The sequence below is a fragment of the Dermacentor albipictus genome, chromosome 4, assembly GCF_038994185.2.
Source record: "Dermacentor albipictus isolate Rhodes 1998 colony chromosome 4, USDA_Dalb.pri_finalv2, whole genome shotgun sequence".
Lineage (NCBI taxonomy): Eukaryota > Metazoa > Arthropoda > Arachnida > Ixodida > Ixodidae > Dermacentor > Dermacentor albipictus.
Window position 1 is genome coordinate 28,710,980 of NC_091824.1, and position 17,264 is coordinate 28,728,243.

The window sequence follows — 17,264 nt, forward strand, 5'->3', positions numbered from 1 at the left end:
CCACGTTAACCAAATTAACAAGTTATGGAATCGAAATGGGATTGTAGGACCGTTATTTTGCCATATAGTTAAACAATTTTAGTACATACACCATGCTGCTGCTGCGAAATTGGTCATAGTTCTGCCCCAAATGCCAGAGGTGTAGTTTGTTTGTTTTATTTATTTATTTATTTATTTATTTATTTATTTATTTATTTATTTTTATACCCTCAGGGTCAAAGTCATTACAGAGGGGAGTGGTTATGAACAGTTAGCGAGAAACAATAAAATGTACAGTTGGTCATTAGTGCTAATAAATTCTAAGGGATTTGTTAGAAAACATTAGATTCACTTTAAAAAGTTATAATCAGGATTAAGAAGTTCTAGTTTATCCAGTAAAAGCGTGTGAAACCCCTTATCACATGCTTTAGAAAAAAGTTACGACAGTTCAATCAGCATATGATGACTTATGTACATTATGTAACTTATGTGTACACGAGATCAGCTGTGTCACACATGTGCACATCTTGTGGAGGCTATGCTGTGCCAACATGAAAAATTAATTCAATCCAAGGAGTATGTTATGTTACTGTCATGAATTGCTCACTTTCTCAAACCTCCACAAGCTTGTCGCTGTGGCGTCACTTCCACCTTTTCATTCCCATCCAGTATCTCCCCAATGGAGTGGACTGCATCCATCAAGAGCCGACAGGGGAACTATGCTGCACACACCATTGTCCACATCAGCACCACTCCCCCTTTCGATCACCTGCTCACCGAGAAGCAGTGCAGTGAGTCCTCTGTGTCCACTTGGGCTTGTGCCATCCGTATAGTGCTCCTAACCCCTTTATCGACGAGTGTTGCCTACTGGCAACACATCAAAAAAAAATTATTAGTTTTGGTTTTGAGTAAGGAGTTTCTGGCTGAGCATCTCAGGCCAACACCAGATGACGGGCGGCAAGCGTAATTTGTTGGATTAGAGCAGAAACACAGGGCATGGAAGAAGAACTTCGGCTTGCTAGTTGCTTCCCTCGGCTGCGCTGGTATCGCACGTTTAGTAAAGTAAGTGTAATGGACACCAACGTTTCGGATCCCATAAGAACTATCTGTATAAGTTCCCAAATGAAGCCATAGGTGGCTTGGGGTGAAGCTCACTTCCGCAGCTCTGCCTGGTGTCGCCCTTTTATTCGTAAATTATTTGTTCTTTTTGTGTAACCGGCTCATTTTTGGGGTATTTTTCACATATCAATTAAAAATACACATTTTCTTGTTTATATTCCTCATAAAGGATTAATGTATTGCTATGCATGCATTACTTTATCGTTTGCCAGTGATTATTTCACCGATTCATCACTGTTATCATCATGCTATCGCCCTCGTGAAGAATGTGCCTGCTACAGTACAGAATCGTGTAAGGACCACAATTTTTTTTCACAGTTTTGACGAGATATGGCCTTCACACAAGACCGAGCCTTTTGGTCAAAATGGTGCCAGCATAGCCGGCGACTATTGCACACCGCCGATGTGCCATTTCATCAGAGGTCTTGCAGCTCTCGCCTTCTAATAGTGGCGTGCGGAAGTACACAGCATGCGAAAATTCGCCGATGCGTGCTTGGCATCAGGGCACCGAATGCGATTGCATCTCCAATGTAACATTTCTTTTTAGAGATTTTGGGCTGCCGAGTTGGGGGTGCGGCCCTCACACGAGTCTGTACGGTATAGTGGAAACTGTGACAGTTAGCAGTTTGACAGCAAAGCAGGCCTCTCATATAAGATTGTACATGTGACATGAATAATGAGGTACAATAAAACCTCGTTAAACCGTACCCACTTAAACAGTAGTTTCGTTTTAAAAATAGTAAAGTGAAATCGCCGACTGAGCATTCATTGAAAATAACGTGTTTTGTATCCGCACAAGCCGTACCAGCTTATTGCGTACGTATCAGTTTGCACGTAGTGTCCATTTTTCATCGTGCAAACACGGCGGTGCGTCGTCTCCATCGGGCAGCCCGGCAGAACAACAAACCTCGGAGATCAGAACAGCCTCTAAGCGCCCTGTGCGTTTGCGCGTGAAGCCACATCAACATCAACATCACTTCAGCACCTTGCTAGAGAGCGTTGCGGCGTCGTGCAAAGAAGGACTTGCATCATGCCGAAGCTCACATAAAAATGATGCCGAGTGCTCAGCATAGAAGAAAAAATAGACATTGCTCATGCTATCGAATGTGACACAAAGAAGTCGACGCTGGCACGCGACAAGAATCTACTGTTGGCTACGGTGTGTGGCATTTGGAATGCGAAGAAGTTGTTCGGCAGCACTGCTGCGACCGCGAAGAGTTGTCGGCTATGAAGTGAGACTTTTCGCCATCGTTGCCTCTGTTGTTGCTGAAGTGTCGCCTAGCGACAGTGATGAGGACGACACTGAAAGCGGCAGCACGGACAATTCAGGCTCGTCAGTGGCAGAGGCTGCACGTTACGTCAGCCTCATGAATGCAATCGCCGCGACGAGAACAGCACAGCAATTAAAACAGCCTGCAATTAAAAAGGTGCGTACGCGACTTGTGCAGCGCTACAGCCCGCGTGCATGGAGAACATGCAATGCCAACAAGGAATCTGCCATGCTAATGTTTGGCGAGAAGAGGGGACTGGCTGAAAAGCTGGCTCGCAGCTTCAGTAATACTGGTGAACACTTTTGATCATGATCAAGCTCAATCCAGATCGGAATTCTCAACTGCGATTGGCTGCCTTGCGCATCTTGCGCAAATGAGCCAATCATAACCGAGCCAACAACACGTCGCTGTCGTCGCTGCTAGGCCACCACGGCATCAAACGAAAAGAACACTTTTGTCACAAATAAATACTCCATGCTTTTTTTTTCTCCTCTCATCGCACCCTCTCAGAGTTCCATTTTTGACAGGTAAGTGAGTGATCTCATGCTATTTTGGTTAAGCAGTACAACCGTTTAGTACGTACTTTTTCCAAGCTCTGCCCAACTACAGTTTAACGAGGTTTCACTGTACACTCTCAAATCGACATGAGCACCACTGGTTCCTTTGATATGTATGATGACACATATAGAGTGAATTCTCGTTAAGATGAACTTGGTTAAGCTGAATTCTCGCAATAACGAACATCAGAACGTTTCTTTGGTTTTCCATAGATTCAATGCAAAAAAAAAAAAACATTCGCTTAAGACAAACTGCCTCATACGTGCTCTTCGGTTAAGACGAACATTCGGAGTGACGGCCACCGTTACCGATCCTGGAGGCTAGGGTGCCTTGCCGCAGAGCGCCCAGGTGTGCGCACATCAAAGCACCCTACTGGAGGCCTGCTGCACATTGCCCCTGGACAGAGGCGAAAACAAGAGGAGGAAACAAAAAGAGACAGTGGTGTTTCACTTTGTGAATGCAGGCGACATGCAAGCGTATGGGTGCTATAGCGCATACGAAGCTATCGGCCCTTGGTGGCCTAGACTGTCCGCATCGCAGATCGTATTCAAGACAGGGCTCGCGCAGCTGCACCATATGAAACAGGCGCCAGAGTCGAATGCCACTTTGTAAATATTAGCTTACTAATTAAATTAACAAGCATAGTGCCTGCCTATGCAGACAAACTTGAACACATCAAACTCGATGACCGCAGATGCTTGCTGTCAAAGTGCTGGCGTGAGGAATCTTGACTACAGCGGCGAGCGAAGTAACCTGCGTGCTGTCTATCACTTCAACCTAATCTGAATGGCCATCCTGTATACGCAATGCTTCATGACCTCGAGCGTACCGGAATCTTGGAAGAACGCTAACATAATCCTAATTCATAAAAAAGGGGACGCCAAAGACTTGAAAAATTATAGACCGATCAGCTTACTGTCCGTTGCCTACAAACTATTTACTAAGGTAATCGCAAATAGAATCAGGAACACCTTAGACTTCTGTCAAGCAAAGGACCAGGCAGGATTCCGTAAAGGCTACTCAACAATAGACCATATTCACACTATCAATCAGGTGATAGAGAAATGTGCAGAATATAACCAACCCTTATATATAGCTTTCATTGATTATGAGAAAGCGTTTGATTCTGTCGAAACCTCAGCAGTCATGGAGGCATTACGGAACCAGGGTGTAGATGAGCCGTATGTAAAAATACTGGAAGATATCTATAGCGGCTCCGCAGCCACCGTAGTCCTCCACAAACAAAGCAACAAAATCCCAATAAAGAAAGGCATCAGGCAGGGAGATACGATCTCTCCAATGCTATTCACAGCATGTTTACAGGAGGTATTCAGAGACCTGGATTGGGAAGAATTGGGGATAAAAGTTAATGGAGAATACCTTAGTAACTTGCGATTCGCTGATGATATTGCCTTGCTTAGTAACTCAGGGGACCAATTGCAATGCATGTTCAATGACCTGGAGAGGCACAGCAGAAGAGTGGGTCTAAAAATTAGTCTGCAGAAAACTAAAGTAATGTTTAACAGTCTCGGAAGAGAACAGCAATTTACAATAGGTAGCAAGGCACTGGAAGTGGTAAGGGAATACATCTACTTAGGGCAGGTAGTGTCGGCGGATCCGGATCATGAGACGGAAATAATCAGAAGGATAAGAATGGGCTGGGGTGCGTTTGGCAGGCATTCTCAGATCATGAACAGCAGGTTGCCATTATCCCCCAAGAGAAAAGTGTATAATAGCTGTGTCTTACCAGTACTCACCTACGGGGCAGAAACCTGGAGGCTTACGAAAAGGGTTCTACTCAAATTGAGGACGACGCAATGAGCTATGGAAAGAAGAATGATAGGTGTAACGTTAAGGGATAAGAAAAGAACAGATTGGGTGAGGGAACAAACACGAGTTAATGACATCTTAGTTGAAATCAAGAAAAAGAAATGGGCAGGACATGTAATGAGGAGGCAAGATAACCGATGGTCATTAAGGGCTACGGACTAGGTTCCAAGGGAAGGGAAGCGTAGCAGGGGGCGGCAGAAAGTTAGGTGGGCGGATGAGATTAAGAAGTTTGCAGGGACGGCATGGCCACAATTAGTACATGACCGGGGTTGTTGGAGAAGTATGGGAGAGGCCTTTGCCCTGCAGTGGGCGTAACCAGGCTGATGACGATGATGATGAATCTGAATGGCGAGAACGCAGCGCATGCAACGCTACAAGCCATCGACCCACTTAGACTGTGCTCCGAAAGCAGATTGCGTTCAAGATAAAGCCAGCGCAACTGCGTGCGGCTGAAGTCCCTGCGCACAATAGAAGACTGCGTGCTCTCCCACTTCCTCTTTTCTGCAAGCAAGATTGAGCCACCATCGTTGGCTCATCGTCGCACGCTTTCACTTGCATATACACTGTATGGTGCTTATGGTCAACCCAGCGCACCTCCTCCTACCTTCCTCCTCCGCAACGCTTCACCTCGTTTCTCCTTCCCCACTTCGCTTGTCACCTAGACTTTTCTCAAGGTTGCGTTGCTTTGCTACACATGCAGCGTGCTTCTTTGTGCTTTCGCTACCTCGAAGCGTGAACCCATGACTTGTCAGGAGACAGATGCCTGCTTTAACTCCTTAGTGAAGTTTTTGCAGCTTCACGAAGGAACAGAAGGATTTTTAAGGTCATTAGGTGAGATGACAGGTTTGTGGCTGCTCGCCGAAGATTCATGACGGACTGCATGAAACTAAGCAAGAGTACCACTTGAAAACAATTTTTTATTCAGTTCAGCTACACAAATACTTTTTGTCATTTTTTGCCCCCATTTGAAGTCTACTTCATCTACAGTTTTAAGTAAGATATTTAGATGCATCTGGTTGTGTTGCCAATTATTCTTCTCATAAGACAAACTTCTGATAAGATTAACAAATTTTCATGGTCCCTTCGAGTTCATCTTAAAGGGACTCCTCTGTATAAATAGCATGCAGTGTGATTGGATTTGATGACTGCTGATCTTGTTGGCTGTTGTAGTTCTCACTCGAGTGTTGCTTTGATTTCTGGGGTAATGTGATGGGGTGATCAGTTTTGGAGATACTGTCCCAAGATTTGACATGACATTTGCCAGACACAGTGGTGTCTACAGCTTTTCTGGTACTCCGCTGCATCAGTATACTTGGTACTTTGCCAGGAACACTGTCACCTGTAGATGCCAATAGATTCTGTGCTAGTCACGTGAAATCTAGCCAATGTAGGGAATACTCAAATATTCGGTGTCGAATTGAATAGTGACCACTCGAATAATTAGATTTGCAAATCGAATATGTTGTCACGTAGTAGTGATGGTGAAGAAAGCAGCAAATGTGGGAGTGACGAAACTAGCGTTTTATTGGGCGAACTTGTGCCCTCAAAAAACTGGCTACACTTAAAGAGCGGTGACAGTGGCAAACGCAGTCGGTGACCATCGAAAATCTGATCTGCCAGTCGAGCGCATCGGCTTTCATACAGGAATCATCGAAGGTTCCAGAGTAACTGGTGGTGCCTGCTTGTCTTCCTGAAAGTTCTACACAATTCATGTTGCACATACAGTCAGATTACACAAGCTTCGGTGACAACAGAACCATCGACAACATTCCAGAAACTTCCGATACATGTGGGCATCTCCAGTGTTGCGCGATAACATTAATTAGACAGTGGAAAGCACTCACCCGTGAAGGATAAACAAGTCCACGTGTCATGTACTACACTTGAACCTTGTTATAACGAAATAATATACATAACAAAGTAAATGTCATTCACCTTAAACTTTCCATAGAGATCCATGTATTTAAAACTAAATTTTAATGCAGTAAAATTCTGCCTCTAGTGGATATAATGAACTAGGTTCTTCTCCGAACCCGGAAGTACAGGTGAATCTCGTTAATTCGAACATGCTTAATTTGAACATTCGGTTTATTCGAACTGACGCCGTGGTCCCGTCAAAGTTATGTGTATTTATTGGGCGAAAACTCTCGGTAATTTGAACGCACAAGCATTTGTGACGGTTAATTCGAACATAGTGCGCTCCGACAATGCTCTCAGCAGCACACCAAATCACGCGGCGGCGCCTTTGAACAGCATTCCTCTGACACTGCCATAGAGGAAGACCTTAGGAGAGACTCCTCATTGTCGCATGCGAAGGAAAAAAGAATGTAGCGGAAATTAGTGCGCTGGCATGTGCAGGCACGCATCACCGATTACTTCTGTTAGTAACGGGTTAGTGACTTCTGTTAGTGTTGCGGCACCGCCATGTACCCCATAGAGTTAACTTATAAGAACATCTAAAATTTCGGGCACAAAAAACCTTCGCCGTCCCATTTTTCGGATGTTTTGCCATCGCCACATGTCTGAAATGGCATTAATCGAAGCCACCACCACCGCCATTTTGATTATTGCGCCGCCTTGAGCCGGTGCTCTCGCACGCAGATCCATTGGCAGCCGTAGCCATGCCGCAGCAACGCTAGGCCTAGCTACTTCTACATTAGCTACCAAGTTTCTTTCTGTTCGGTGCCGTGTTTTTCATTGGAACAATTTGCTGCCGTTAGCAATAGCACCGACTCCGCCTCTGTAATCCTCGCCAAGGGCTTCGGAGCACGGAAAGCATGGTGCATTGCATAATGTCAATTCCTGAAAGTCAACTTCGTCCCATTACAGCAGTTATACGTGCTGAAGCATACTAAAAGTTCGAAGGGGCAATTGTCACTGGACATGGTGTGTCTCCTTTAACTCTACATGCGTTCATCTATCGTCTCCTATGACAGTACCAGCACTGATCCGCCTAAAGATGTAAATACGTGTGAATAAACCTTGTGGAACTTACCGCTCATGTGTTAGCTCAGTGCACATGGGCCAATGCAGGTAAGTACTCCATTCAATTAGCTTCCTTAAAGGCGAACTTCTCTAATTCGAACAAATTTTCAGGCCCCTCCAAGTTCGAATTATCGAGATTTGACTGTACCAACTGTTGTGCAGCAAGCATATTGCTTTCTGCCAGGTTCCACTCTCGTTCGGTGTGGCAGTTCAAGATTCCTGTGTCGAGTACGCTGTCGAGCAGCACTTGTCTTTCTCACTGCCACGTGTAGCTGCACACATGTTAGCTGCGCACAAGCAGCACCTCTTTCTTATCTTATCGCACCTCTCTGTTGCTGTGGCACTTAGCTGGCAAAGCTAGGCCACCAGGTGCACCCTCCGAGATAGCAATTTGGAAGCCACACGTAGCTGCCCCGCGACAAGCCGAAAAACCAGTACCTCCACTTCTCTTTCTCTCACTGCGGTGTGCCACACTGGCTGGTGCAGCTAGATATGACCGCCGAGAATGTATGAAGCCAGCACAAGCCGGCCAAGCCAAGTCGGTGTGCTCATACAGCAGATGTAACTCTGACAGCGATGCTGTGGCAGCCGTGGGGCCACGAAAGTGCGCCAGATCAGATAGTTTCACTTTCATGGGCCAAATGTGTCCATCTATACAGACGACAGTGTTTTTGGCACTGTGACAAGCTCTGTCAGCCATAAACTTCGACTGGTTAGGGACACCACGCGGATGTGAAACGGTCTCCGAAAGTTGTGGAGCTTGCCCGAGAATACCACCCCAGCTACATAGTCGGTGTACCATGTTGTGTGTCACGTGCTGCTCGAACATGATGGACTTCATTCACATCGCAGCGTGCTATCTGTTCCCAACGACCGCGTCGGTGTTTTAACGGTTTCATGTCAATGTGAGCAAGTCAAGTGAAAAGCCGGAGCATAAGACCATCACATTGGAACATAAGGACGCTATCTTAACGACTATTGCATCAGGTGCTAAAACATTATGTATTGCACACACCAGAGAACGTTTTGCTGTTTTATTGAATTTTCAACACATACATGGTCGCGTAGTGGTTCAGCGGGTCATGGAGCCATAGTCATCCTTGAATGTTTAAAGTTCTGTACCCTACTGAGTATACAATCCAGTATAGGGCAATAGTTGACATAACAAAGCAACATAACAAAGTAACTTTGGGTTCCCCTTCAACTTCGTTATGATGAGATTCGAGTGTGTATTTTTTTTTTAATATTTGGTATATTCGGTGAAAGACCCGGCCATGGTCGGTGCCTTGAGGTGCGCAGCGTTCCAGTGGTGTGCAATCTTTGTCAGTATAAGGTTCATCCAAATCGACGGAACCAATCGAAATGATTAATGCGACATGGACAGAGGGAACTAGAAAAGCAGCGGGTATGAAAAGCACGAAAGCATGACAGAAAATTGTTCCAATAAGCCACCTGAAGTCATGCAGGTCATATCAGATATGCCTCTTCGACGGCCGTCAGTCTAACCTGGCCGTATGTACAATCTCGTGGCAAACTACTGATGAGTTACCTGTAGAAACATATTAGCTACAAGCCTTCCGTGATAGCTTATGGCCTGTTATCACACCAACCAGTGGCAAATTTTCGTCACAGCCACATCATTCGCCCCATTGTCTAGCCCGTCAGGCCTAATCTGAGTGGCACGTTGTCAAGTGTCTGCAACTAGAGTTACGGTTTCATATCAGATCAATGCAGATCTATTGACGGCTGTCACACGACATTCAGAAAGCCAACAAATCGCCTGACCAATGAAAATGAGTGTACGGGATGACAGTTGTGCACAGTTCCTCACATTTGTGATATACCGCACATTGGCCCCTCATTCCGAACAGCATTCGTAAGCGCACGTCGCTCCCTTATTTATCGTATAGGCGACTATCACATTAGCTTCAGCAACCCATCACAAAACTAGCTTTGGATATACAGTAAAACCTCGCTAATACACACCAGCTTAAAAGTAATGCCGTTTTAAATATAGTCACCAGGAATCCCCTGCCCTGTTGCCATTGAACCTTATATATTGCTGACCATTTAAGCCGTAGTTGCTTAACACATGCCAAACGGTTAGCAGGTAGTATTTACTTCATTTTTCTCCACATACAAGTGTGGAATTGGTTAAATGTGCGCGCAGACCACAGACAGGGGCAGGGGGGTGAAATTGCAATGCACGGAGCTTTCCCACACTGCAGTCGCCATCAATAGTGACGGCAAAACATGGTACTTAGCCATAACGTGTTTCCTGCTCACATAGCTTCTAGCGCTTCCATGTTGTCCATCATGGCTGATTTCGTGGATAGTGGCCTTCTGTATCCGACACGGTTAGTGTGACTGAGCATGTGTTGGCGGTCTAGTTGGTTAAGCATGATTACAAAGACGGCGCTGAATAAAACAACACACGACGTGCTGTCTCGTGTTCCCCTTCTTCGTGTGTTGTTTTATTCGGCGCCGTCTTTGTAACGGTTAGTGTGTTGATCGTCAGGGCGTTCGCAGAGAAGTGGGGCTCGATGAATAAACTGCGTCGTGGCCTTGCTGAGTTTGAGGATGCTGTTGTCGCTACGAGGCCACTATGGCGGCAAGTCAAAATCACGTATATTTGGTGCCTGCTCACAAACAAAACTTCTCTGCGAGTGAGAATTAACAAGTTTTGTTGGCTGATAAATCTATAGCCTCTCATCTACCGTTGTTGGATAATTAACACATCGCTTATTGCATACTTGATCCACATCCCCCGGCAACTGCATATCAATGAGGTTTTACAGTACATGGCAGGCTCAAAAATGTCATGACTACTGCACTGGCCTCCCAGCTACGGAGGCTATTTACACAGAGGTAGATGGACGTGAATAAAGGGTGGAGGGGTCCCACAAATTTGCAGCGATCCTCTCAATTTGAGAACCTGTTACAGGCAGCAAACGATGCTGAACCTGAAAGTGAAAAGGCGGCCACTCTTTACAATTGGCGCAGACCATGGTCGACCCGTGCTTTGCCGATGACCGTGCGGAGCTGTGTCGAGTCACGTGATGCACAGTCCCCGCTTTTGTCTCTTACGCAAATTGTCCTTAACGAGCTGACGATAACCCATAGAGACCACCCACCATAAAGATGAAAATACCCTTTCATTTTCTTGAAGAAAACTGGAAATTAAGCAACTTTCTAAGCGATAGAAGATTGCCATTAAACACAGTACGATCCACGATTAAACAGAAAACCTCACAACTTCGTTATTTATTTAGCTTCAGAGGGAAAAAAATCACTTGATTCTATTCAACCGACATTCTATCAATAAAAATATGTTTTCCCGACCTTTGTATGCGCACTGAGTTTGCATCAGTGCAGGCATGCTAATTTGATGTTCCCTTTGATGAACGTAGCCCATACTGCACATCTTGATTCCTAGGTACCTAAGTTCCTAATAGTAGCTAGCAACACTTTTGTTATGTAATATGTGTAGATTTGTGAGCATGTGCAGCACCATGTTCCTTTGGACAAAATTTCTAACCATAAAACTGCATTAAATTTTCTAATGGTCATTATTTGATTCAATATCCAGCTTTTTTCCCCATTATTTGTTTCGATATTCGTTTTCAAATCTGCTGTCCAGTATTCGCACATTCTAAGCAAAAGTGACAGTATCCTCAAAAGTGATGAGTGGAGACTGCAGAGTTTTGCTCGTGTTGTGTACTTCCTCTCGTCCTTCGTCCGGGTTGCGCTGCCCACCCATAGGAACATGAGTTTTAGTGTCTGGTACTTCAGTAAACTCAGCTGGTTTGGATGGATTGTTGGATGGGTGGGGGCGCAAACGTGAGCAGCCGGAGCAGTGCAGCCACCAGGTGGCGCAAAGCTCGCTCTGGTGAGATAGTTGCAGAAAGGCCTTATCTCTGCAACTCGTTCTCTGCAGATGTGCCCCACCACCCGAGGGACTCGGACTACTACTGCACCATCATCTCCAACACGCAAGACAAACTGAGATTGTGAGACAACTGTCGTTCGGATCATGCCCATGATCCGAACAAGTATGACGACAACAGCGACTGTGAGAAAGTTTACGGCGACGAAAGCCTCAGTGCCATGGCAGTCGCGCAGATGCTTCTCTGGAAGCTTCTGAAGCTCGTCATCGAGCATTCCAGGAACCTGGCACAGTTTTGGTAAAAGCCTCACCGTGCCACGGCTGGTGGTTGTAACAGCTGGTGCTTTCATTGTGGTGAACGGTGGACAGGACAGCGCATTCGTTTGCCTCACACACTTAAGGCTCACTTTGACTGCAGGGTACCCATGGCCTTTTTGATTCTTGATTACTTTAATATTTCTTTAGATGTGGTGCACATCTATGCCACTGACTGTGGAGAGAGTGTGCTGTAATGTAGTTTTGAGACTGCTTGACTCGTGTCTTAATTGCTAATTCAGATTTCATGCAATGAACTTCACCTGCCCAATGGCAGTGTAGCCAAGATTTAAGTTGGCAGTGCACATCCAGTTTCCTTTCAGACTTGGAAAGTGTGCAACAGTGAGTATTCATTTCACATTTTATTTGCAAGATTATCCATTGTCGCCGTTAGGTAATCAAATTCACAATGGAGTTGTTCTTTTGCAAATTAGGAAAATATTTACTTGTATTTCTTTACCAAAAAGTCATTCCAACCGCTCGCTTTAGTTCCACGATGCCATGTTTGTGTGTCCAGCCCTTAAGTTGCCTAATTCATGACACATGCGCAAATAAAACTGCCTGTATAGTCGTCAGCATGGTTGAACCTGGCAACAGTCTTTCCGCCCAAACGAGCTCCCAAAACCACTTCAGCACATGTTGAATGAAACCCTGCATGCATCATGCCAGCCATGAGTGCGAAAATAACAGATCATTTACCATTACGTTTGAAAGTGAGTTTGCTTCGTTGTGAGGGGATGATGACAGCAATTTGTAGTGGACTGCGAAAGCTGTGGGGAGGTTGTTCACGTCAACGAATATTAAGTCCCGTGTATAGCGCACCATAAACCTGACGAAGATTCATCGTGCAGCACTGAAATTTTCGGTTTGCTACGAGATTGTGTACAGCCTCTTGAGAACATTGCAATACTGTTGCTTACGGTACCATGTCAGCATGTACCTGTGCCCGATACTCGGTATGCTCGTTGAGCATCCTGTGGCAGTTGAAAGCACTCTGAAACTTTTGCTGGCTCTGTGTGGCCTGTAGTTGCTCACCTGAAACTTGCCATTATAACTTTAGTCCGTCTGTGCTATGGCACACATGTAGCTACTTGTCCAAGATAAACTCGGTGTGTACTGTTCCTGCGATGCAGAGAAGAGCCATTGAGGGACACCACGAAAGACGAAGAGAGAAATGGAGTCCCTAGAAATTGGATGGACTAATGGTAGCCAGCGTGGAGAGGTATCCATGTCACTATCGTAAAGGGTGTCAGTCTTTGCTTCAGAGCGACCTAGGGCCTTGCGAATTCTGTTTGTACAGTGTTTAAACATCTTGTAAATACTCTGTAAATAAGACTCGCGCGCTATTATCGTGCAGTTTTGTGAGTGTTTAGCCCGTGTCTCCCCATTCACCGCTGCAGTATTTTTTTCTTTTTTCATCATGCATGTTGTGCTGTTGCCGGTAGGTGTCACGGTACTGCTGGAGCGACTTTCTAACATTTCACTAGTGTTAGCCATTCGGATGCAAATTACAGCTAGCTTCACACTGAAGCTTTATTTTTGCCGCTTGGCTTTTATATCAGCACGTGGCGACTCACCAGGCCTTGGCACTGCATGCAAACAAGTGTGGCGCGGATATCTCGCTGTGTAGCAATCATGTCTGCAAATTATTGAGCGTCTGCGTAGCGCAACAAGAGCTGAAAGTTTCCTGCGCGCCCTTCCTGTCGAGGGAGTCCTGCTTCCAGCCAGATTCCAAGTCACACGGACGAACACACTGCCTGCAGTGTAAAACGGCACACAATGCCTCTCTTTCAAGTGTGAAGCATTTTTGTGTTACTTTCTGTGGTAGCTGGTACGTGTAAGCTCGCATCCTGGTGTCATGAGCTTGAGCGATTGTAGTGATCACATGTCACTCGAGCATTGACCAAGGGAAAGAATTCCTAATTATCTTTCAGTAGTATTATCGGCTATTGAAGTAAATGGATTTGACTGCTTAAGTTCATTTTGGAATAACTGAGAAACCATCTTGTGTTATAGCAAAATGCTTTATTCATTGTACATAGGTGTAAGAATTCGTTTCCAGCATACTGTACACTGCTGCCACCCAGGCCACAGCACACCGCAACAGCCATGTTATTGTATTTGTGTCGGGCCATTGATCCACGTACATAAAGGTGCCCTCGCTTTTTATGAAAGTGATCCCAAGCTTGTCTTAACGTATCGCATTTGAAAAACATAATGTCAGCTTTCTTTGTGTGTAATTGAATTGAGAAAGCACCTTGAGCTGTATCTGGACTGCTGCTCCTATTATAATGCATTATTAGAATGGTTTATTTTATTTTATTGTTCCTTTCTTGTGTTTCAAAGTGTGGCAAGCTCAAATGTCAGGCAACCAAGCATTGCAGTTAAGGCAGCTTCTTGATAAGCTGTTTTAGTGTTTTGTAGTGTTGCCATCCCAGCCAAATGCCAGCTTTGAACATGCAAAACAATCTGTGGAGTTGAGTTTTGTGTCATCAACCTTGTGTCATCAACCTTGTGTGAATTTCTGTCATTAAGCTGTGTGCCCACTACTCTCCTCTCTCAAATTCTATAGAATGCTTGGATGTTTTTCATGACATTCCTGACAAGAAGGTACTGCAATCATATTGTTGAAAATGGAAAGTGCACTATCATGGGACAAAATTACACCCTGCATGCTGTAATTGTTAAAGCTGTAAAATAGCATTTGAGTGAAGTGTCAGGAGGTATATGAGGGGTATATTTAGGGGTGGACAAGTTTTACAAAGTCAGCTAGCTTAATGGGAAATACCCTTTAAAGTTCATGTGGGGTGTGGATTAGCACATGCAATGCTGCGTCTTTGTAAATTCCAAATACAGCAAAAAAATTACAATTTGTAGGTTTACAATTTTTTTATGCTTTTAGAGTTTTATCTTAGTGTAACATTTATTATTTTTAACTAGCAGCCTTTTCTGCAATGTAGGGGAGTGTGTATAGGTCTTGTGTTGCCCCAATTTTGTGTGGCATATTTTTAGCTGATATTGACAGGGTGCTCAGCTTCGCTTTTAATGGTTGAAACCTTCTTAACCCTCTGAGGGTCAAATTATTTTGAAAAAAACTCCCAGGTGGTCAAATTACTTTATTGCGGATCTTGAATGTACAAAATGTATAAGTCGGGAATAAATAGTAAAAAAAAATTAGGAACACTATTTTGGTGCCGGCATCACTCAGAACTGCAGAATGTTCAATTGTATTTCAGAGTGTGGTACTCCTTGAAACACGGGTCTCCGCACAGCGCCTTATCTCAGTCCGCACACCTAAAACGCGTGTATATTCTTCTTTTGGAGTGCTGTGTTGTGTTGGCGCACGCATGACATCTCTGCTTGCGGCTGCCTTGGGCAGTGGTCTGAGGCACCCTATCGCATAAGCGCATTGCCACAGAGAGCGATAATACCTTGTGAGCGGCGATTATAACCAAGCTAAGAGCAGCATCAATCAAGATATAAATCAACTTCCGTCACCTCTACGATAGCGTGCCGACAAAGAGAAAAATCACGTTTTGCAAGCCTCCTTTGCACTCACGCGGAGGAACCGAAACTGCAAAAGCGCGTTGCTGCTGAGAGCGAGAATACCTCATGAGCGGCGATTATAAACAAGCTAAGAGCAGTGCCAATCAAGATAGAAATCAACTTCCACCATCTCTGCAAGAGACTTCCGACAAAGAGAAAAATGACGTCTCGCGCGCCTCCGTTGCGATCATGCGGCTAAACCGAAACCGCAAAAGGGGTGTTGCCGTAGTCTGCCCGACGTGCTGAAGCTAGAAATCAGTTGTGTTTATCTCCCCAAGAAGGTAGCACAAATTTCAAGCGCTTCTTGTACGTCCTAAGAGGTGGCAGCACCTCCCAGTGAGCACGCATCGTCATTATGGTGCGAAATTTCAAACGGAGGGTCGAAACCATACTCGTACGGCAAAGACCTTGTGGGACAGAAAATCGCCGCCGTACATGTACGGCAAAAACCTTCAAAGGGATAAAGTGTTTTGGTATGTCGATGACTTTTTAGTTCTTTTAGAGGTACAAGGTGACCTTACATCTCCTGAAAGTATTTTAGATGTTTTTATACAGGTGGGGCATGGTTTTAATTTCACTCATGTATTGCCTAGCACTGACGATTTACAATTTCTGGATCTCAGGCTAAGGTATCGCTCAGACCACGTATGCTGGGAGTACCTCCTGCGGGTCAAGAAGGGTCTTTTTGCCTTTTGACTCTGCCCATTCAAAAGTAATGAAAAGGGCATTGAGTTTCAATGCTTCGATGCTGCGCTCCGAAAGTCGTACCAGCATACGATGCAGCATAGCTTTGAAAATCGGATTGGTCGCCTGTTGGCAGCGGGATTTCCCTAGTTGCTTGTTGGTGCAGTGACCAAATTTCTCCTGTAAAAGGTAAAGAACAAAGCCGGAACAGAAAGGGCGGAGACCCAGTGACGGACGGTGAGGCCCTTAGTAATGCCTTATATGCATAAGGTCTCGCACAGCCTAAAGAAGGTCGCGAACAGGCATAGTATTCCTGTGGTCTTTACGGTTCCTAATAAGCTTTCCAGGCTCTGCCCTTGGGTTTGCATTGATAGCAAGCGAGGTTGCAAAACCAGACATGCACACCCCCATGTAGGATGTGCGACAGGATTAGTATATTCAGTTCCCTTGAAGTGTGGAAAAGTGTACGTCGGCCAAACTGAACGGTGCATCAATGGCCAGCTCAGGGAGAGCGCGCTAAAGGTTAAGAAAAAAGAGGACAAATATGCACATTTGATTACCCATATCATCGCGTGTGGTTGCGAGGCACTTTTTTCTGAGACTACTATTTTAGGCAAGTCGGCAAACCACACGGCTCGAGCGGCTTTAGGAGCATTCTATATCCACAAAAATTCACCTATCTGTGCAAGCGACGCATCTATTCTTTTGCACAGTGCCGAACTAGACTTCTTGAATTCTGCTATCTAAAGCAGGCAGCAGTATTGTTCACCTTTTTAGTTTATCACTTTCGCATGGGAAAAGGGCGTGACACTTGTGCGTGGCTCACTTTATGATATCGGAGGGTGTGTTGATTGGAATAAACAGTTGATAGTAGCGCTTGTCCGCGTCTTTCGTGTCCTCTTTATGTGTATGTGTAATTTTTGTGCTGTATTTGGAATATACAATGTTAGACCAACTGGCCCAACAGAGGGTCCTTCTGAATGCTGCTTCTACTGGGCTGATCTTGCCAAGCTAAAACACTCATAACACCCTGTAGAACATACAGACAGGCCTGCATCAGGGGTAGCAGTATTGGTCTGCGAGCAGAGAGT

General features: G+C 45.1%; 1 protein-coding gene across 1 annotated transcript in view; it reads left to right on the forward strand.

The window, feature by feature from the left end:
• LOC135900170 (protein zwilch homolog) overlaps positions 1–12,161 on the forward strand; it is a 68,986-nt gene extending 56,825 nt beyond the window's left edge. Inside the window, exons 15-16 of the mRNA XM_065429615.2 lie at positions 649–770; positions 11,680–12,161. Coding sequence (XP_065285687.1) covers positions 649–770; positions 11,680–11,756 — 199 coding nt within the window. The 3' untranslated portion in view covers positions 11,757–12,161. The remainder of the gene's footprint in view (positions 1–648; positions 771–11,679) is intronic.
• Positions 12,162–17,264: the final 5,103 nt, after the last annotated feature.